Source organism: Melospiza melodia, unplaced genomic scaffold (genome assembly GCF_035770615.1).
Source record: "Melospiza melodia melodia isolate bMelMel2 unplaced genomic scaffold, bMelMel2.pri scaffold_171, whole genome shotgun sequence".
NCBI lineage: Eukaryota > Metazoa > Chordata > Aves > Passeriformes > Passerellidae > Melospiza > Melospiza melodia.
Window position 1 is genome coordinate 49,701 of NW_026948519.1, and position 22,762 is coordinate 72,462.

The following is a 22,762-nucleotide window of genomic DNA, read 5'->3' on the forward strand; positions in this document are numbered from 1 at the left end:
TTTTCCGTAAATTTTTGGGAATTTTTTAAAATTTTTGGCCGAATTTTGTGAGTAAATTTTTGGGGGTTTTTTCGGATTTTTTTGTTGAAATTTTTCGTAAATTTTGGGGGGTTTTTTGGCATTTTTGGCCGAATTTTGCGAGGAAATTTTGGGGATTTTTTGGGATTTTTTTTTTTTTTTGGGTAAATTTTTTGAATTTGTTTTGATTTTTGGCCAAATTTTGCGAGGAAATTTTTTGGGATTTTTGGGGATTTTTGGGTGAATTTTGGGTGAATGTTTTGGGATTTTTGGTTGAATTTTTGAGTCAATTTTGAGATTTGGGGCATTTTTTTGGAATTTTTGGGATTTTTTCATAAATTTTTGGGGATGTTTTGGGAAATTTTTTGGGGATTTTTGAGGAATTTTGGCTGAACTTTTGGAGTAAGTTTTAGGGATTTTTTAGGGAAATCTGGGTGAAGTTTTTGAGTAAATTTTTGGGATTTTGCATTTTTTGGGAATTTTTTGGTGATTTGTGAGTTTTTTTTGAATTTTTTGGGGAGATTTTTTTTTATTTGGGGGGATTTCTTGGTGAATTTTTGGGATTTTTGGGGGCATTCTGGGTTAATTTTGGCTGAATTTTTGGAGTGAATTTTGGGGATTTTAAGGGGATTTTTAGGTGATTTGGGAGAAATTTTGGGGTTTTGGGGTGGGTTTTTTTGGATTTCTTGGGGAATTTTTTGGGGGATTTTTTGATCCGTTTCTTTTGAATTTTTTTCCTTTAATTTTCCCAAAATTTGTATTTTTTTGCCCTCGCAGCTGATTGGCCGCCCGGTTCTGCCGCCCTATTGGGCGCTGGGGTTCCAACTTTGCCGTTACGGCTACAAAAACGACGCCGAAATCGCGCAACTGGTGCGGGAGATGAGCCAGGAACGGATCCCCCTGGTGAGCCGAGAAATCCCCAGAAATATTTACAAAAATATCAATTTTATATTGATTTTTAAATATTTCTATAATATACAAAAGTCTATATAAAATTTGATCTGCATTTATATACAATGGAATATTTAATATAAAATTTAATTTAAAATTCTCTTTTTCCTTCCCATTACTTTTCCATTATTTCCCCCCATATTTTTATTTTTTTTATTTTTAATTTTCCCACTTTCCCCCCTTTCCCCCATTATTTTCTTCTTTTTTTTCCTTTTTCCCCCTATTTTTAATTTTCCCATGTTTCCCATTTTTTCCCCATTTTTCCCATTGCTTTTCCCCCATAATTTTAATTTTTCCCGTTATTTTCCCCATTTTCTTCCCCATTTTTAATTTATTTTTCCCATTTTTCCCCATTATTTTTTCCCCTCATAATTTTAATTTTTCCCATTATTTTCGCCATTATTTTTCCCCATTATTTTTCCCATTTTCAATTTATTTTTCCCATTTTTCCCCATTATTTTCCCCCCATAATTTTAATTTTTCCCCATTTTCTTCCCCATTTTTAGTTTATTTTTCCCATTTTTCTGCGTTATTTTTCCCCCCATTATTTTAATTTTTCCCGTTATTTTCCCCATTATTTTTCCTATTTTCTTCCCCATTTTTAATTTATTTTTCCCATTTTTCCCCCTTTATTTCCCCCCCATAATTTAATTTTTCCTGTTATTTTCCCCATTATTTTCCCCATATTTAATTTATTTTTCCCTTTTTTCCCATAATTTTAATTTTTCCCATTATTTTCCCCATTATTTTTCCTATTTTCTTCCCCATTTTTAATTTATTTTCCCTATTTTTCCCCATTATTTTCCCCCCATAATTTTAATTTTTCCTATTTTCTTCCCCATTTTTAATTTATTTTTCCCATTATTCCCCCTTTATTTTCCCCCCATAATTTTAATTTTTCCCATTATTTTCCCCATTATTTTTCCCATTATTTTCCCCATTTTTAATTTATTTTCCCCATTTTCCCCCTTATTTTTCCCCCATTACTTTTCCCTCATAATTTAGTTTTTCCCGTTATTTTCCCCATTTTTCTCCATTTTTCCCCATTTTTTATTTTTCCCCATTATTTCCCCTTTATTTTCCCCTCATAATTTTAATTTTTCCCGTTATTTTCCCCATTATTTTCCCCATTTTTTTTCCCCTTTTTAAATTTATTTTTCCCGTTTTTTCCATTATTCCCCCTTTTTTTCCCCCATAATTTTAATTTTTCCCGTTATTTTACCCCTTATTTTTTCCCATTATTTCCCCAATATTTTTCCAACTTTTCATTTATTTTTTCCCTTTTTTTTTTCTCCATTTATTTCCCCTCATTTTAAATTCATTTTTCCCATTTTAAATTCCATTTTTCCCAACTTTTCATTTACGTTTTCCCTTTTTTTCTCCATTTATTTCCCTCATTTTAAATTTCATTTTTTCCCATTCTAAATTCCATTTCTCCCATTATTTCCCCAATACTTTTCCCAACTTTTAATTTATGGTTTCCCGTTTTTTCTCCATTTATTTCCCCACATTTTGAATTCATTTTTCCCATTTTTTTTCTCCATTTGTTTCCCTTATTTTGAATTCATTTTTCCCATTTTTTTCTCCATTTTTCCCCTCATTTTAAATTCATTTTTTCCCATTTTAAATTCCATTTTTCCCATTATTTCCCCAGTATTTTCCCAACATTTAATTTTTTTTCCCATTTTTTCTCCATTTATTTCCCAATTTTAAATTAATTTTTTCTATTTTGAATTCATTTTTTCCTGTTTTAAATTCATTTTTTCCCATTTTTTTTCTCCATTTATTTCCCTCATTTTGAATTCATTTTTCCCATTTTTTTCTCCATTTATTTCCCTCATTTTAAATTCATTTTTTCCCATTTTTTTCTCCATTTGTTTCCCCCCATTTTGAATTCATTTTTTCCCATTTTGAATTCATTTTTTCCCATTTTTTTCTCCATTTGTTTCCTTCATTTTAAATTCATTTTTCCCATTTTAAATTCATTTTTTTCCCTTTTTTTTTCTCCATTTGTTTCTTTCATTTTAAATTCATTTTTTGCCATTTTGAATTCATTTTTTCCCATTTTTTTCCTCCATTTATTTTCCCTATTTTAAATTCATTTTTTCCATTTTGAATTCATTTTATCCCATTTTTTTTCTCCATTTGTTTCCCTCATTTTGAATTCATTTTTTCCCATTTTAAATTCTTTTTTTGTCCCATTTTAAATTCATTTTTCCCCGTTTTAAATTCTTTTTTTTCCCCATTTAAATTCATTTTTTCCCACTTTAAATTCATTTTTTCCCATTTTTTCTCCATTTATTTCCCTCATTTTAAATTCATTTTTTCCCATTTTTCTCCATTTATTTCCCTCATTTTAAATTCATTTTTTTCCCATTTTTTTTCTCCATTTATTTCCTTCATTTTAAATTCATTTTTCCCATTTTAAATTCTTTTTTTTTCCCATTTTAAATTCATTTTTCCCCGTTTTAAATTCTTATTTTTTCCCATTTTGAATTCATTTTTTCCCATTTTTTTTTTCTCCATTTATTTCCCTATTTTAAATTCATTTTTTCCATTTTGAATTCATTTTATCCCATTTTTTTCCTCCATTTGTTTCCCTCATTTTAAATTCATTTTTTCCCATTTTGAATTCATTTTTTCCCGGTTTTTTCCCTCCATTTATTTTCCCTATTTTAAATTCATTTCTTTCCCTTTTTTTTCTCCATTTGTTTCCCCCCATTTTGAATTCATTTTTCCCCATTTTGAATTCATTTTTTCCCGTTTTTTTTCCTCCATTTATTTCCCTCATTTAAATTCATTTTTTCCCATTTTAAATTCTTTTTTTGTCCCATTTTAAATTCATTTTTCCCAGTTTTAAATTCTTATTTTTTCCCATTTTGAATTCATTTTTTCCCACTTTAAATTCATTTTTCCCCTTTTTTTTCTCCATTTGTTTCCCTCATTTTAAATTCATTTTTTCCCATTTTAAATTCATTTTTTTCCCTTTTTTTTCTCCATTTGTTTCCTTCATTTTAAATTCATTTTTTCCCATTTTGAATTCATTTTTTCCCATTTTTTTCCTCCATTTATTTTCCCTATTTTAAATTCATTTTTTCCATTTTGAATTCATTTTATCCCATTTTTTTTCTCCATTTATTTTCCCTATTTTAAATTCATTTTTTCCATTTTGAATTCATTTTATTCCATTTTTTTCTCCATTTGTTTCCCTCATTTTGAATTCATTTTTTCCCATTTTGAATTCATTTTTTCCCCTTTTTTTTCTCCATTTGTTTCCTTCATTTTAAATTCATTTTTCCCATTTTAAATTCATTTTTTTCCCTTTTTTTTTCTCCATTTGTTTCCCTCATTTTGAATTCATTTTTTCCTATTTTGAATTCATTTTTTCCCGTTTTTTTCCCTCCATTTATTTTCCCTATTTTAAATTCATTTTTTCCATTTTTTTTCCCCATTTGTTTCCCTCATTTTGACTTCATTTTTTCCCATTTTGAATCCATTTTTTCCCGTTTAAATCCATTTTTTCCCATTTTTGTTCCGTTTTTTCCCCAGGACGTGCAGTACGCCGACATCGATTACATGGAGCGCCAGCTCGACTTCACCCTCAGCCCGCGCTTCCGGAACCTTCCGCAGCTCGTGCGCGACATCCGGGCCCAGGGAATGCGCTTCGTGCTCATCCTGGTGATGACGTCACCCCCCGGGGGGCGGGGCTTGCCCAAAGGGGGCGGGGCTACAAAGGAAAATGAGATTCAGGCTCTTTTTGGGGATGACGTCATTGTCAAAGATGGCGGAAAGGGGGCGGGGCTAAAGGAAAAGATGAGATTTGGGCTCATCCTGGTGATGACGTCACCCCCGGGGGGCGGGGCTTGCCCAAAGGGGGCGGGGCTAAAGGAGAAAATGAGATTCAGGCTCATTTGGGGATGACGTCATTGTTAAAGATGGCGGAAAGGGGGAGGAGCCACAGGAGAAGATGAGATCGGTGCTTGTGCTGAGGGTGACGTCATCGCTAAAGGGGCGGGGCTTAAGTTTTGGGCGGGGCTTGCATAAAGAGGGCGGGGCTAAAGGAGAAAATGAGATTCGGGCTCTTTTTGGGGATGATGTCATTGTTAAAGATGGCGGAAAGAGGGCGGAGCCCCAGGAGAAATGTGATTGGTGCTCGCTCTGAGGGTGACGTCATTGCTGAAGGGGCGGGGTTTAAAAAGAGGGGCGTGGCTTGCAGAGAGTGGGCGGGGCTAAAGGAAAAATGAGATTCGTGCTCATCCCGGTGATGACGTCATCCCTGAAAGGGGCGGGGTTTAAAGAGAGGGGCGGGGCTAAACGCAAAGATGAGATTCAGGCTCATCCTGGAGGTGACATCATCCCTGAAGGGGCGGGGCTAGCAAAAACGGGGCGGGGCTAAAAAGGAAAATGAGATTCGGGCCCATTTTGGTGATGACGTCATTGTTAAATATGGGGAAAAGGGGGCGGGGCTAAAGGGAAAGATGAGATTTGGGCTCATCCTGGTGATGACGTCACCCCGGGGGGCGGGGCTTGCCCAAAGGGGGCGGGGCTAAAGGAGAAAATGAGATTTGGGCTCCTTGTGGGGATGACGTCATTGTTAAAGATGGCGGAAAGGGGGAGGAGCCACAGGAGAAGATGAGATCGGTGCTTGTGCTGAGGGTGACGTCATCGCTAAAGGGGCGGGGCTTAAGTTTTGGGCGGGGCTTGCATAAAGAGGGCGGGGCTAAAGGAAAAATGAGATTCGGGCTCTTTTTGGGGATGATGTCATTGTTAAAGATGGCGGAAAGAGAGCGGAGCCCCAGGAGAAATGTGATTGGTGCTCGCTCTGAGGGTGACGTCATTGCTGAAGGGGCGGGGTTTAAAAAGAGGGGCGTGGCTTGCAGAGAGTGGGCGGGGCTAAAGGAAAAATGAGATTCGTGCTCATCCCGGTGATGACGTCATCCCTGAAAGGGGCGGGGTTTAAAGAGAGGGGCGGGGCTAAACCCAAAGGTGAGATTCAGGCTCATCCTGGAGGTGACATCATCCCTTAAGGGGCGGGGCTAGCAAAAGCGGGGCGGGGCTACAAAGGAAAATGAGATTTGGGCTGATTTTGTGGATGACGTCATTGTTAAAGATGGGGGAAAGGGGCGGGGCTAAAGGAAAAAATGAGATTTGGGCTCATCCTGGTGATGACGTCACCCCCGGGGGGCGGGGCTTCCCCAAGGGGGCGGGGCTAAAGGAGAAAATGAGATTCGGGCTCATTTTGGGGATGACGTCATTGTTAAATATGGGGGAAAGGGGGAGGAGCCACAGGAGAAAATGAGATTGGTGCTTGTGCTGAGGGTGATGTCATTGCTGAAGGGGCGGGGCTTAAGGAGAGGGGCGTGGCTTGCAGAGAGTGGGTGGGGCTAAACCCAAAGATGAGATTTGGGCTCGTCCTGGCGATGACGTCATCCCTGAAGGGGCGGGGCTAGCAAAAACGGGGCGGGGCTAAAAAGGAAAATGAGATTCGGGCCCATTTTGGTGATGACGTCATTGTTAAATATGGGGAAAAGGGGGCGGGGCTAAAGGGAAAGATGAGATTTGGGCTCATCCTGGTGATGACGTCACCCCCCGGGGGGGCGGGGCTTGCCCAAAGGGGGCGGGGCTAAAGGAGAAAATGAGATTCGGGCTCATTTGGGGATGACGTCATTGTTAAAGATGGCGGAAAGGGGGCGGAGCCCCAGGAGAAATGTGATTGGTGCTCGCTCTGAGGGTGACGTCATTGCTGAAGGGGCGGGGTTTAAAAAGAGGGGCGTGGCTTGCAGAGAGTGGGCGGGGCTAAAGGAAAAATGAGATTCGTGCTCTTCCCGGTGATGACATCATCCCTGAAAGGGGCGTGGCCTGTAGAGGGGGCGGGGCTAAACCCAAAGATGAGATTCAGGCTCATCCTGGAGGTGACATCATCCCTTAAGGGGCGGGGCTAGCAAAAACGGAGCGGGGCTACAAAGGAAAATGAAGAGATTTGTCCTCATCCAAGTGATGACGTCATCACTAAAGGGGCAGTGCTTACAGAGAGGGGGCGGAGCTTACAGAGAGGGGGCGGGGCTAAAGCCAAAGATTGACTTTTCCCTCAGCCCCCGCTTCCAGATCCTGGTGATGACGTCACCCCTGAGGGGCGGGGCTTGTAGAAAAGGGGCAGGGCTAAAGGGAAAATGGAGATTTGGGCTCATTTGGGTGATGATGTCATTGTTAAAGATGGTGGAAAGGGGCGGAGCTACAGGAGGAGATGAGATTGGGGCTCATTCTGGTGATGATGTCAGCACTAAAGGGCGGGGCTAAAATAGAGGGGGCGGGGCTAAAGCAAAAAACGAGACTCGTTCTTTTCCTGGTGATGACATCACGCCAGAAAGGGGCGGGGTTTAGAGAGGGGCGGGGTGCACATTCTGAGGATGACGTCATACACAAAGGGGCGGGGCTTGCAGAGAGTGGGCGGGGCTAAAGCAAAAATGAGATTCGTGCTCTTCCCGGCGATGACATCATCTCTGAAAGGGGCGGGGTTTAAAGAGGGGCGGGGCTAAACCCAAAGATGAGATTCGGGCTCATCCTGCTGGTGACGTCATCCCTAAAAGGGGCGGGGCTTGTCAAAAGGGGGCGGGGCTAAAGGAGGAAGTGAGATTTGGGCTCGTTATGGTGATGACATCATCACTAAATGGGGGTTGAGCTGGGGTTAATCTTAATTGAAATTAAATTTGAATTTAAAAATTAAATTTGAACTAATAGGAAAATTTAAATTAAATTGAACTAAAAATTCGAATTAAACTGAAATTAATAATTAAAATTAAGCTTAAATTTAAATTAAATTTAAAATTAAATTTAAATTAAGGTAGAATATAAAAAAAAATTAAAATTAAAAATTAAAAATTAAATACTGAATATTAAACATTAAACATTAAATATTAATTATTAAATATTAAATGTTAAATATTAAATATTAAATATTTATATGAAATTAAAAATTAAATTGAAGGGTAGATTTCACATTAAATTTAAATTTTGGTTAATTTAAAGGTTAAGGTAAAATCTAATATTAAAACTGAAAATTAAAAATTAAACTTAAAATTAAATTTTACGCAATATTAAAATGAAAATAAATTTAAAATTAGACTTAAAATTAAAATAAGAATCAGAATTAAAATTAAATAGGAAAAGAAAATTAAAATTTTACAATTAAAATTAAAACTTAATAACGTAATTTTATTCTTTCAAGTACTTTAAAAATGAAATTTTGAAATTAAAATAAAATAAAACGCGGCTCTCAGGACCCGGCGATCTCGGCCAACGAGACAAATTTAAATTAAGGTAGAATATAAAATTGAAAATAAATATTAAATATTAAATATTAAATATTAAATATTAAATATTAAATATTAAATATTAAATATTAAGATTTCTATGAAATTAAAGATTAAATTGAAGTTTAGATATAATATTAAAATAAAAGTTTGGTTAATGTAAAGGTTAAGGTAAAACTTAATATTAAAATTGAAAATTAAAATTAGAATTTAAAATTAAATTTTACATAACGTTAAAATTAAAATAATTTTAAAATTAGAATTAAACTTAAATTAAGAATTAGAATTAAAATAAAATTTAAAAAAGAAAATTAAATTACAATTTCAAAACTAAAATTCAAACTTCATAATTTAATTTTATTCTTTAAAGTACTGTAAAAATTTAAATTTTTCATTTTTAATTTTTTATTTTTTAGTAAATAATTTTTAATTTTAATACATTTATTAATAAATAAATTTAATTCTATTAAATTTCATTTATTTTTAAATTTCATTTTTAAAAATTTAAATTTCAATTTTTAAATCGAACCGCGGCTCTCAGGACCCGGCGATCTCGGCCAACGAGACGAATTTAAATTAAGGTAGAATATAAAATTAAATATTAAGTAATAAATAATAGTTATTAAATATTAAATACTAAATATGAAATGTTAATTATTAAATGTGAAATATTAGGATTTCTATAAAATTAAAAGTTAAATTGACGTTTACATTTAACATTAAAATTAAAGTTTGGTTAATGTAAAGGTTAAGGTACAATTTAATATTAAAATTGAAAATTAGAATTTAAAATTAAATTTTACATAACTTTAAAATTAAAATAATTTTAAAATTAGAATTAAACTTAAATTAAGAATTAGAATTAAAATAAAATTTAAAAAAAGAAAATTAAATTACAATTTTAAAATTCAAATTCAAACTTCATAATTTAATGTTATTCTTCAAAGTACTGTAAAAATTAAAATTTTTCATTTTTAATTTTTTATTTTTTAGTAAATTTTTAATTTTAATACATTTATTAATAAATAAATTTAATTCTATTAAATTTCATTTATTTTTAAATTTCATTTTTAAAAATTTAAATTTCAATTTTTCAATCGAACCGCGGCTCTGAGGACCCGGCAATCTCGGCCAACGAGACGAATTTAAATTAAGGTAGAATATAAAATTAAATATTAAATAATAAATAATAGTTATTAAATATTAAATACTAAATATGAAATGTTAATTATTAAATGTGAAATATTAAGATTTCTATAAAATTAAAAGTTAAATTGATGTTTACATTTAACATTAAAATTAAAGTTTGGTTAATGTAAAGGTTAAGGTACAATTTAATATTAAAATTGAAAATTAGAATTTAAAATTAAATTTTACATAACATTAAAATTAAAATAATTTTAAAATTAGAATTAAACTTAAATTAAGAATTAGAATTAAAATAAAATTTAAAAAAAGAAAATTAAATTACAATTTTAAAATTCAAATTCAAACTTCATAATTTAATTTTATTCTTCAAAGTACTGTAAAAATTAAAATTTTTCGTTTTTAATTTTTTATTTTTTAGTAAATAATTTTTAATTTTAATACATTTATTAATAAATAAATTTAATTCTATTAAATTTCATTTATTTTTAAATTTCATTTTTAAAAATTTAAATTTCAATTTTTAAATCGAACCGCGGCTCTCAGGACCCGGCGATCTCGGCCAACGAGACGAATTTAAATTAAGGTAGAATATAAAATTAAATATTAAGTAATAAATAATAGTTATTAAATATTAAATACTAAATATGAAATGTTAATTATTAAATGTGAAATATTAGGATTTCTATAAAATTAAAAGTTAAATTGACGTTTACATTTAACATTAAAATTAAAGCTTGGTTAATGTAAAGTTTAAGGTAAAACTTAATATTAAAATTGAAAATTAAAATTAGAATTTAAAATTAAATTTTACATAACGTTAAAATTAAAATAATTTTAAAATTAGAATTAAACTTAAATTAAGAATTAGAATTAAAATTTAAAAAAAGAAAATTAAATTTCAATTTTAAAATTCAAATTCAAACTTCATAATTTAATTTTATTCTTTAAAGTACTGTAAAAATTAAAATTTTTCATTTTTAATTTTTTATTTTTTAGTAAATAATTTTTAATTTTAATACATTTATTAATAAATAAATTTAATTTTATTAAATTTCATTTATTTTTAAATTTCATTTTTAAAAATTTAAATTTCAATTTTTCAATCGAACCGCGGCTCTCAGGACCCGGCGATCTCGGCCAACGAGACGAATTACCCGGCCTTCGAGCGGGGGCTGCAGCGCGACGTCTTCATCAAGTGGCCCAACAGCGACGACATCGTCTTCGCCAAGGTCCAAATTCAAAATATTTCCCCAAAATTTCCCCAAAATTTCCCTCAAATATCATCCCAAACTTCTCACAAAATTCCCTCGAATGCCCCCAAAATCCCCCCCCAAAATTCCAAACATTCCCCCTAAAATTTCTGCAAAATTCCAAACGTTTTCCCAAAGATTTCCCCCAAGATTTCCTCCAAAATTGCCCCCAAATTTCTCCCGACTTCCCCGAAAATTCCGAAGATTTTCCCCCAAATTCCCCTCAAATCGCCCCCAAAATTCCGCATGTAATCCTCAAAATTCCCTCAAATTCCCCAAAATCCTCCCCAAAATCCCAAACACTTCCCCCAAAATTTTCCCCAAAATTCCAAATAATTCCCCCTAAAACTCCCCCCAAAATTCTCCCAAATCCCAAAGATTTTGCTCCAAATTTCCCCCAAAAAACTCAAAAATTTCCGCCGAATTTCCCCAAAATTTCCCCCAAAATTTCCCCCAAGATTCCAAATAATTCCCCCCAAATCCCAAAGAGTTTCCCCCAAATTCCCACAAAATCCCAAAGAATTCCCTGAAAATTTCCCCAAATTTTTCTCCAAAAATTCCAAAGATTTTCCCCAAAATTCCCAAAGATTTCCCCCAAAATTCCCCCCAAAAATTTCTCCAAAAATTCCCCCAAAATCCCAAAGTTTCCCCTAAAATTCCCCCAAAAATCCAAACATTTTCTCCCAAAATTTCCCCAAAATTTCCCCAAACTCCCAAAAATTTTCCCCAAAATTTCCCCAAATCCCAAAGAGAAAATAATTTCATTTTTGTTTTTTTAATTACCCCTAAAAATCCCAGGAGGATTGGTTAAATCACCTAAGAAATGGAAAAATAATTTCAACATTTTTAAAAAAATTTATTTCTTTCTTTCAAAATTTATTTGATGCCATTTGAATATTAGATTAGCTAATTAGCATGATTATTTTAATTATTTCGCCCTCCCCAGGTGTGGCCGGACCTGCCCAACGTTGTTGTCAATGATTCCCTGGACTGGGACACCCAAGTGGAGGTAAAAATGAATTAAAAACTAATGAATTAATTACATTTCAAATTAATTGTCTGTTGAAATTCCTCATTTTTAGCAGGAAAATGGAAAAATTGGGAAACCCTCTTTTTTTTGTGGCAGGAATTGCCACAGTTTTGTACCAACAGCGTGGGAAAAAAAATCCCAAAGAATTCAAAAATCACCGAAAAATGTCTTGGGAGATTGGCTGGGAAAATATAATATAATATAATATAATATGATATGATATGATATGATATGATATGATATGATATAATGTAATGTAATATAATATAATATAATATAATATGATATGATATGATATGATATGATATGATATAATGTAATGTAATATAATATAATATAATATAATATAATATAATATAATATAATATAATATAATATAATATAATATGATATAATATGATATGATATGATATGATATGATATGATATGATATGATATGATATGATATGATGTAATGTAATATAATATAATATATGATATAATGTAACATAACATAATATAATATAACATAATATTATACAATGTAATGTAATGTAATGTAATATAATATAATATAATATAATATAATATAATATAATATAATATAATATAATATAATATAATATAATATAATATAATATAATATAATATAATATAATATAATATAATATAATATAATATAATATAATATAATATAACATAATATGATACAATATAATACAACATAATACAATATAATACAATACAATATAATATAATACAGTCCTATATATAATTATATTATATAATATTGCTATATGTTAGTATTATAACATTATATATCTGATATTATATTATATTATATCTATTATATTACATTATGTTATATTATATAATATTGTTATATTCTATTCTATTATGTTATGTTATGTTATATTATATTATATTATATTATATTATATTATATTATATTATATTATATTATATTATATTATATTATATTATATTACATTATATTGCATAATATTATGTTGTATAATACATTGTATTATATTGTATTACATTACATTACATTATATTATATTATATTTATATTATATTATATTATATTATATTATATTATATTATATTATATTATATTATATTATATTATATTATATTATATTATATTATATTATATTATATTATATATAATTATATTATATTATATTATAATACATTGTTATGTTACGTTGTGTTGTATTATAGCCAATTATATTATGTTTGTAATTTAATTACAATGAACTTTAATTACCATTATAATTACCATAATTAATTATTAGTTGATTTCCCTCAGCTTTACTGCACTTTCACGGCCATGCCGGATTTTTTCCAATTAAATTCCCGTTTAAAACCAAATAAATTCCGTTAAATTAATTACTATAATTGATTTCATTACCATAATTATTTAATGATCAATAATTACTTTTTTCTCTCCAGCTATTCCGTGCTTTCATGGTGGTGCCGGATTTTTTCCAATTAAATTCCCATTTAAAACCCAATAAATTCTGTTGCATAATTGATTTCTTAACCATAATTAATGAATTAATAATTAATTTCCTCAGCTGTACCGCGCTTTCGCGGCCGTGCCGGATTTTTATTTTTTCCAATTAAATTCCCATTGAAAACCCAATAAATTCTGTGAATTTAATGACCATCACTAATTTATTAACCATAATTAATGAATTATTAATTAATTTCCTCAGCTGTACCGCGCCTTCGCGGCCGTGCCGGATTTTTTCCGGAACTCCACGCGGGATTGGTGGGCGCAGGAAATCGCCGAAGTTTTCCACAACCCCCGCAATTCCTCGCTCAGCATCAAATTCGACGGCATCTGGATCGTGAGTGCAAAAAAATTCAATTTTTTGGCCCAAAAATGGTGAAAAAAATCAAATTTTTTAGCATCAAAATACTGGGGAAAATTCAATTTTTTCGGGCGAATTTTAGCTCCAGAAATCCTGAAAAAAATCCTTTATTTTCCCCAAAAAAACTTGAAAAAATTTCCTCTTTTTTTACCAAAACATCCTGAAAAACATCTCTAGTTTTGGTAGATTTTACCCCAAAGAAACTGAAAAAAATTCCTTTTCTTGGTCATTTCAGCCCCAAAATATTCCTTTTTTTGTGAGATTTTAGCCCAAAATTGTGAAAAAAAAAACTCCCTTTTTTGGGGGGGGGATTTCACCTCAAAAATCCGATTTTTTTAGGGGGATTTCAGCACAAAAATCCTGAAAAAAATTCCTTTTTTTGGTGGATTTTAGACCAAAAATCCTGAAGAAAAATTCCTTTTTTGGGTGAATTTTAGCTCAAAACAATAAAAAAAATCCTCTCTTTTTTGCAATTCAGCTCCAATTATGATGAATTCCCCAATTTTAATAAAAATTACCCAAAATTACCAGAAATTTCCCCAAAATTAATTAAAAATTTCCCTCCCCAGGACATGAATGAGCCATCGAGTTTTTAGCCTAAAAATACTGAAAAAAAATCCATTTTTTAGCCTAAAAATACTGGGAAAAATTCAAATATTTGGGCGAATTTTATGTCCAAAAATCCTGAAAAAAATCCTCTGTTTTTGGTGGATTTGTACCCCAAAAAAACCTGAAAATTCGCCAAAAAAATTGAATTTTTTCCAGTATTTTTAGGCTAAAAAATTTGATTTTTTTCACTATTTTTGGGCTAAAATTCACCCAAAAAAAGGAATTTTTTTCAGGATTTTTGGTCTAAATTCCCCAAATTTAATAAAAATTACCAAAATTACCAGAAATTTCCCCCAAAAATAATGAAAATTTCCCTCGCCAGGACATGAACGAGCCGTCGAGTTTCGTGCACGGCGCCGTCGGCGGCTGCCGCGACCGCGACCTCAACTTCCCGCCCTACGTCCCCCGTGAGTCGGGAAAATCCCAAAATTCTGAATTTTGGGTCAATAAAAATGATAAAAATGGGAAAAAAATATGGATTAATTAATTGGGGGTAATCAATTATGGGTTTGGGTCGTTAAAAGGGACAAACATGGGAATTTAAATGGAATTTTTATCATTAAAAATGGCAAAAATGTGAATTAAATATGGATTTTTTGTAACAAAAATTGGAGTTAAATTCAATTTTTTTGTCACTAAAAATGGGAATTTAAATGGATTTTTGTTACTAAAAATGGGAATTTAATTGGATTTTTTGTCATTAAAATGGAATTAAATTGGATTTGTTGTCATTAAAAAAGGGAAGTAAAATGGATTTTTGGTCACTATAAATAGGAATTAAATTGGACTTTTTGTCACTGAAAATTGGAATTAAATTGTATTTTTTGTCACTAAAAATGAAAATTAAAATGAATTTTTTGTCACTAAAAATGACAAAAATGGGAATTAAATCTGGATTCAGGTAACAAAAAATGAGAATTAAAATGGAAATTTTGTCACTGAAAAGGGGAATTAAAATGGAATTCTTTTCCATTAAAAATGGGACAAAAAATTGATTTTTTTGTCAATGAAAATGTGAATTAAATTCAATTTTTTTGTCATTATTAACGGGAATGAAAACGGATTCGGGTCACCAAAAATGCGAATCGAAAGGAATTTTTTTGTCACTAAAAATGACAAAAATGGGATTTAAATCCGGATTTGGGTCATGAAAATGTTGGACTGAATTTGGGCGGATTTTCCCCGTTTTTGGGCAGAGCTGGCGTCGCGCTGGGAGGGGCTGAGCTCCAAGACGCTCTGCATGGAGGGCGAGCAGCGGCTGCCGGACGGGACCCCCGTCAGACACTACGACGTGCACAGCCTGTACGGGTGGGCGCAGACCGAGCCCACGCTCAGGTGGGGTGTGGTATAAATTCAATAATCCATGGTCTGTGTTCTATATTCTATATTCTATATTCCATATGTTCTATATTCTGTACTATATATCATTGTTGTATTATTTGGAAATGGCCACCACGACGTGCACAGCCTGTACGGGCGGGTGCAGACCGAGCCCACGCTCAGGTGGGGCGTGCTATAAATTCAATATTCCATGGTCTATATTCTGTATTTTATATTCTATATTCTATATTTTGTATGTCCTATATTGTGTATTATATATCATTGTTGTATTATTTGGAAATGGCCACAACGACGTGCACAGCCTGTACGGGTGGGCGCAGACCGAGCCCACGCTCAGGTGGGGTGTGGTATAAATGCAATAATCAATAGTCTGTGTTATATATTCTATATTCTATATGTTCTATATTGTGTATTATATATCATTATTGCATTATTTGGAAATGGCCACCACGACGTGCACAGCCTGTACGGGTGGGCCCAGACCGAGCCCACGCTCAGGTGGGGCGTGCTATAAATTCAATAATCCATAGTCTGTTTTATATATTCTATATTCTACATTCTATATTCTATATGTCCTATATTGTGTATTATATATCATTATTGCATTATGTGGAAATGGCCACTACGACGTGCACAGCCTGTACGGGTGGGCGCAGACCGAGCCCACGCTCAGGTGGGGCGTGGTATAAATGCAATAATCCATAGTCTGTGTTCTATATTCTATATTCTATCTGTTATATGTTCTATATTGTGTAGTATATATCATTGTTGTATTATTTGGAAATGGCCACCACGACGTGCACAGCCTGTACGGGCGGGCGCAGACCGAGCCCACGCTCAGGTGGGGTGTGCTATAAATTCAATAATCCATGGTCTATATTCTGTATTTTATATTCTATATTCTATATTTTGTATGTTCTATATTGTGTATTATATATCATTGTTGTATTATTTGGAAATGGCCACCACGACGTGCACAGCCTGTACGGGTGGGCCCAGACCGAGCCCACGCTCAGGTGGGGCGTGGTATAAATGCAATATTCCATAGTCTGTGTTATATATTCTATATTCTACATTCTATATTCTATATGTTCTATATTGTGTATTATACATCATTATTGCATTATTTGGAAATGGCCACGACGACGTGCACAGCCTGTACGGGTGGGCGCAGACCGAGCCCACGCTCAGGTGGGGTGTGGTATAAATTAAATAATCCATAGTCTGTGTTATATATTCTATATTCTATCTGTTATATGCTCTATATTGTGTATTATATATCATTATTGTATTATTTGGAAATGGCCACCACGACGTGCACAGCCTGTACGGGCGGGCGCAGACCAAGCCCACGCTCAGGTGGGGTGTGGTATAAATTCAATATTCCATAGTCTGTGTTCTATATTCTATATTCTATATTCTATAGTCTGTATTCTATATTCTATATTCTATATGTTCTATATTCTGTATTATATATTGTTATGTATTATTTGGAAATGGCCACCATGACGTGCACAGCCTGTACGGGTGGGCGCAGACCGAGCCCACGCTCAGGTGGGGCGTGCTATAAATGCAATAATCCATAGTCTGTGTTCTATATTCTATATTCTACATTCTATATTCTATATGTTCTATATTGTGTATTATATATCATTGTTGTATTATTTGGAAATGGCCACTACGACGTGCACAGCCTGTACGGGTGGGCGCAGACCGAGCCCACGCTCAGGTGGGGCGTGCTATAAATTAAATAATCCATAGTCTGTGTTCTATATTCTATATTCTATCTGTTATATGCTCTATATTGTGTATTATATATCATTGTTGTATTATTTGGAAATGGCCACCATGACGTGCACAGCCTGTACGGGTGGGCGCAGACCGAGCCCACGCTCAGGTGGGGTGTGGTATAAATGCAATAATCAATAGTCTGTGTTATATATTCTATATTCTATATTCTATATTCTATATTCTATATGTTCTATATTGTGTATTATATATCATTATTGTATTATTTGGAAATGGCCACCACGACGTGCACAGCCTGTACGGGCGGGCACAGACCAAGCCCACGCTCAGGTGGGGCGTGGTATAAATTCAATATTCCATAGTCTGTGTTCTATATTCTATATTCTATATTCTATAGTCTGTATTCTATATTCTATATTCTATATGTTCTATATTCTGTATTATATATTGTTATGTATTATTTGGAAATGACCACTACGACGTGCACAGCCTGTACGGGTGGGCGCAGACCGAGCCCACGCTCAGGTGGGGCGTGGTATAAATGCAATAATCCATAGTCTGTCTTCTATATTCTATATTCTATATTCTATATTCTATATTCTATGTGTTCTATATTGTGTATTATATATCATTATTGTATTATTTGGAAATGGCCACCACGACGTGCACAGCCTGTACGGGTGGGCCCAGACCAAGCCCACACTCAGGTGGGGCGTGGTATAAATGCAATAATCCATAGTCTGTGTTCTATATTCTATATTCTATATTCTACATTCTATATTCTATATGTTCTATATTCTGTACTATATATCATTATTGTATTATTTGGAAATGGCCACCACGACGTGCACAGCCTGTACGGGTGGGCCCAGACCAAGCCCACACTCAGGTGGGGCGTGGTATAAATGCAATAATCCATAGTCTGTGTTCTATATTCTATATTCTATATTCTATAGTCTGTATTCTATATTCTATATTCTATATGTTCTATATTCTGTATTATATATTGTTATGTATTATTTGGAAATGGCCACCATGACGTGCACAGCCTGTACGGGTGGGCGCAGACCGAGCCCACGCTCAGGTGGGGCGTGCTATAAATGCAATAATCCATAGTCTGTGTTCTATATTCTATATTCTATATTCTATATTCTATATTCTATATTCTATATTCTATATGTTCTATATTGTGTATTATATATCATTATTGCATTATTTGGAAATGGCCACCACGACGTGCACAGCCTGTACGGGTGGGCACAGACCGAGCCCACGCTCAGGTGGGGTGTGGTATAAACTCAATATACTACAGTCTATATTCTATATTCTATATTCTATATTCTATATTCTATATTCTATATCTATATTCTATATTCTGTAGTATATATCATTATTATATTATTTGGAAATGGCCACTACGACGTGCACAGCCTGTACGGGTGGGCACAGACCGAGCCCACGCTCAGGTGGGGCGTGGTATAAATTAAATAATCCATAGTCTGTGTTCTATATTCTATATTCTATCTGTTATATGTTCTATATTCCGTATTATATATTATTATGTATTATTTGGAAATGGCCACTACGACGTGCACAGCCTGTACGGGCGGGCGCAGACCGAGCCCACGATCAGGTGGGGCGTGCTATAAATGCAATAATTCATAGTCTGTCTTATATATTCTATATTCTATATTCTATATGTTCTATATTCTGTACTATATATTATTGTTGTATTATTTGGAAATGGCCACCACGACGTGCACAGCCTGTACGGGTGGGCCCAGACCGAGCCCACGCTCAGGTGGGGTGTGGTATAAATGCAATAATCCATAGTCTGTGTTCTATATTCTATATTCTATATTTTATCTGTTATATGTTCTATATTCCGTATTATATATCATTGTTGTATTATTTGGAAATGGCCACTACGACGTGCACAGCCTGTACGGGTGGGCGCAGACCGAGCCCACGCTCAGGTGGGGCATGGTATAAATTAAATAATCCATAGTCTGTCTTATATATTCTATATTCTATACTCTATCTGTTATATGTTCTATATTCCGTATTATATATAATTATGTATTATTTGGAAATGGCCACAACGACGTGCACAGCCTGTACGGGTGGGCACAGACCGAGCCCACGCTCAGGTGGGGTGTGGTATAAATTCAATATTCCATAGTCTGTGTTCTATATTCTATATTCTATATTCTATATGTTCTATATTCTGTACTATATATCATTGTTGTATTATGTGGAAATGGCCACTACGACGTGCACAGCCTGTACGGGTGGGCCCAGACCGAGCCCACGCTCAGGTGGGGCGTGCTATAAATTCAATAATCCATAGTCTGTGTTCTATATTCTATATTCTATATTCTATATGTTCTATATTCTGTACTATATATTATTGTTGTATTACTTGGAAATGGCCACGACGACGTGCACAGCCTGTACGGGTGGGCGCAGACCGAGCCCACGCTCAGGTGGGGCGTGCTATAAATTAAATAATCCATAGTCTGTCTTATATATTCTGTATTCTATATTCTATATTCTATATGTTCTATATTGTGTATTATGTATCATTGTTGTATTATTTGGAAATGGCCACTACGACGTGCACAGCCTGTACGGGTGGGCCCAGACCGAGCCCACGCTCAGGTGGGGCGTGCTATAAACTCAATATACTATATTCTATATTCTATATTCTATATTCTATATTCTATATTCTATATTCTATATCTATATTCTATATTCTGTAGTATATATCATTATTATGTTATTTGGAAATGGCCACGACAACGTGCACAGCCTGTACGGGTGGGCACAGACCGAGCCCACGCTCAGGTGGGGTGTGGTATAAATGCAATAATCAATAGTCTGTGTTACATATTCTATATTCTATAGTCTGTATTCTATATTCTGTATTCTATATGTTCTATATTCTCTATTATATATTATTATGTATTATTTGGAAATGGCCACTACGACGTGCACAGCCTGTACGGGTGGGCCCAGACCGAGCCCACGCTCAGGTGGGGCGTGGTATAAATTAAATAATCCATAGTCTGTGTTCTATATTCTATATCCTATATTCTATATCTTCTATATTCTATATGTTCTATATTGTGTATTATATATCATTATTGTATTATTTGGAAATGGCCACTACGACGTGCACAGCCTGTACGGGTGGGCGCAGACCGAGCCCACGCTCAGGTGGGGCGTGGTATAAATGCAATAATCCATAGTCTGTGTTATATATTCTATATTCTACATTCTATATTCTATATTCTATCTGTTATATGTTCTATATTCCGTATTATATATTATTATGTATTATTTGGAAATGGCCACTACGACGTGCACAGCCTGTACGGGTGGGCCCAGACCGAGCCCACGCTCAGGTGGGGCGTGCTATAAATTCAATAATCCATAGTCTGTGTTCTATATTCTATATTCCATCTGTTATATGTTCTATATTCTGTACTATATATTATTGTTGTATTATTTGGAAATGGCCACCACGACGTGCACAGCCTGTACGGGTGGGCGCAGACCGAGCCCACGCTCAGGTGGGGTGTGGTATAAATTAAATAATCCATAGTCTGTGTTCTATATTCTATATTCTATATTCTACATTCTATATTCTATATGTCCTATATTGTGTATTATATATCATTATTGCATTATGTGGAAATGGCCACCATGACGTGCACAGCCTGTACGGGTGGGCGCAGACCGAGCCCACGCTCAGGTGGGGTGTGGTATAAATTCAATATTCCATAGTCTGTGTTCTATATTCTATATTCTATATTCTATATGTTCTATATTCTGTACTATATATCATTGTTGTATTATTTGGAAATGGCCACTACGACGTGCACAGCCTGTACGGGTGGGCCCAGACCGAGCCCACGCTCAGGTGGGGCGTGCTATAAATTCAATATTCCATAGTCTGTGTTATATATTCTATATTCTATATGTTCTATATTGTGTATTATACATCATTATTGCATTATTTGGAAATGGCCACCATGATGTGCACAGCCTGTACGGGTGGGCGCAGACCGAGCCCACGCTCAGGCGGGGCGTGCTATAAATTCAATATTCCATAGTCTGTGTTCTATATTCTATATTCTATATTCTATAGTCTGTATTCTATATTCTGTATTCTATATGTTCTATATTCTGTATTATATATTGTTATGTATTATTTGGAAATGGCCACTACGACGTGCACAGCCTGTACGGGCGGGCGCAGACCGAGCCCACGCTCAGGTGGGGCGTGCTATAAATTCAATATTCCATGGTCTATATTCTGTATTTTATATTCTATGTTCTATATTTTGTATGTTCTATATTGTGTACTATATATCATTGTTGTATTATTTGGAAATGGCCACCACGACGTGCACAGCCTGTACGGGTGGGCGCAGACCGAGCCCACGCTCAGGTGGGGCGTGCTATAAATTAAATAACCCATAGTCTGTGATCTATATTCTATATTCTATCTGTTATATGTTCTATATTCCGTATTATATATTATTATGTATTATTTGGAAATGGCCACCATGATGTGCACAGCCTGTACGGGTGGGCGCAGACCGAGCCCACGCTCAGGTGGGGCGTGCTATAAATTAAATAATCCATAGTCTGTGTTCTATATTCTATATTCTATATTCTATATGTTCTATATTGTGTATTATATATCATTATTGCATTATTTGGAAATGGCCACCATGACGTGCACAGCCTGTACGGGTGGGCCCAGACCGAGCCCACGCTCAGGTGGGGCGTGCTATAAATTCAATAATCCATAGTCTGTGTTCTATATTCTATATTCTATACTTTATATGTTCTATATTCTGTATTATATATTATTATGTATTATTTGGAAATGGCCACCACGACGTGCACAGCCTGTACGGGTGGGCGCAGACCGAGCCCACGGTCAGGTGGGGCATGGTATAAATTCAATAATCCATAGTCTGTGTTCTATATTCTATATTCTATATTCTATATCTTCTATATTCTGTACTATATATCAGTGTTGTATTATTTGGAAATGGCCATTACGACGTTCACAGCCTGTACGGGTGGGCGCAGACCGAGCCCACGCTCAGGTGGGGCGTGCTATAAATTAAATAATCCATAGTCTGTCTTATATATTCTATATTCTATACTCTATCTGTTATATGTTCTATATTCCGTATTATATATTATTATGTATTATTTGGAAATGGCCACTATGACGTGCACAGCCTGTACGGGTGGGCCCAGACCGAGCCCACGCTCAGGTGGGGCGTGCTATAAATTCAATAATCCATAGTTTGTGTTCTCTACTCTATATTCTATCTGTTATATGTTCTATATTGTGTATTATATATCATTGTTGTATTATTTGGAAATGGCCACTACAACGTGCACAGCCTGTACGGGTGGGCGCAGACCGAGCCCACGCTCAGGTGGGGTGTGGTATAAATTCAATAT

The 22,762-nt window shown here is 34.2% G+C and overlaps 1 protein-coding gene across 1 annotated transcript in view; it reads left to right on the forward strand.

Moving 5' to 3' along the window:
- LOC134433280 (maltase-glucoamylase-like) overlaps positions 1 to 22,762 on the forward strand; it is a 68,079-nt gene that overhangs the window by 33,572 nt on the left and 11,745 nt on the right. The window contains exons 16-22 of the mRNA XM_063182152.1: positions 796 to 921; positions 4,519 to 4,647; positions 10,550 to 10,657; positions 11,625 to 11,687; positions 13,412 to 13,546; positions 14,502 to 14,586; positions 15,376 to 15,514. Of these exons, the coding sequence (XP_063038222.1) occupies positions 796 to 921; positions 4,519 to 4,647; positions 10,550 to 10,657; positions 11,625 to 11,687; positions 13,412 to 13,546; positions 14,502 to 14,586; positions 15,376 to 15,514 (785 nt within the window). The remainder of the gene's footprint in view (positions 1 to 795; positions 922 to 4,518; positions 4,648 to 10,549; positions 10,658 to 11,624; positions 11,688 to 13,411; positions 13,547 to 14,501; positions 14,587 to 15,375; positions 15,515 to 22,762) is intronic.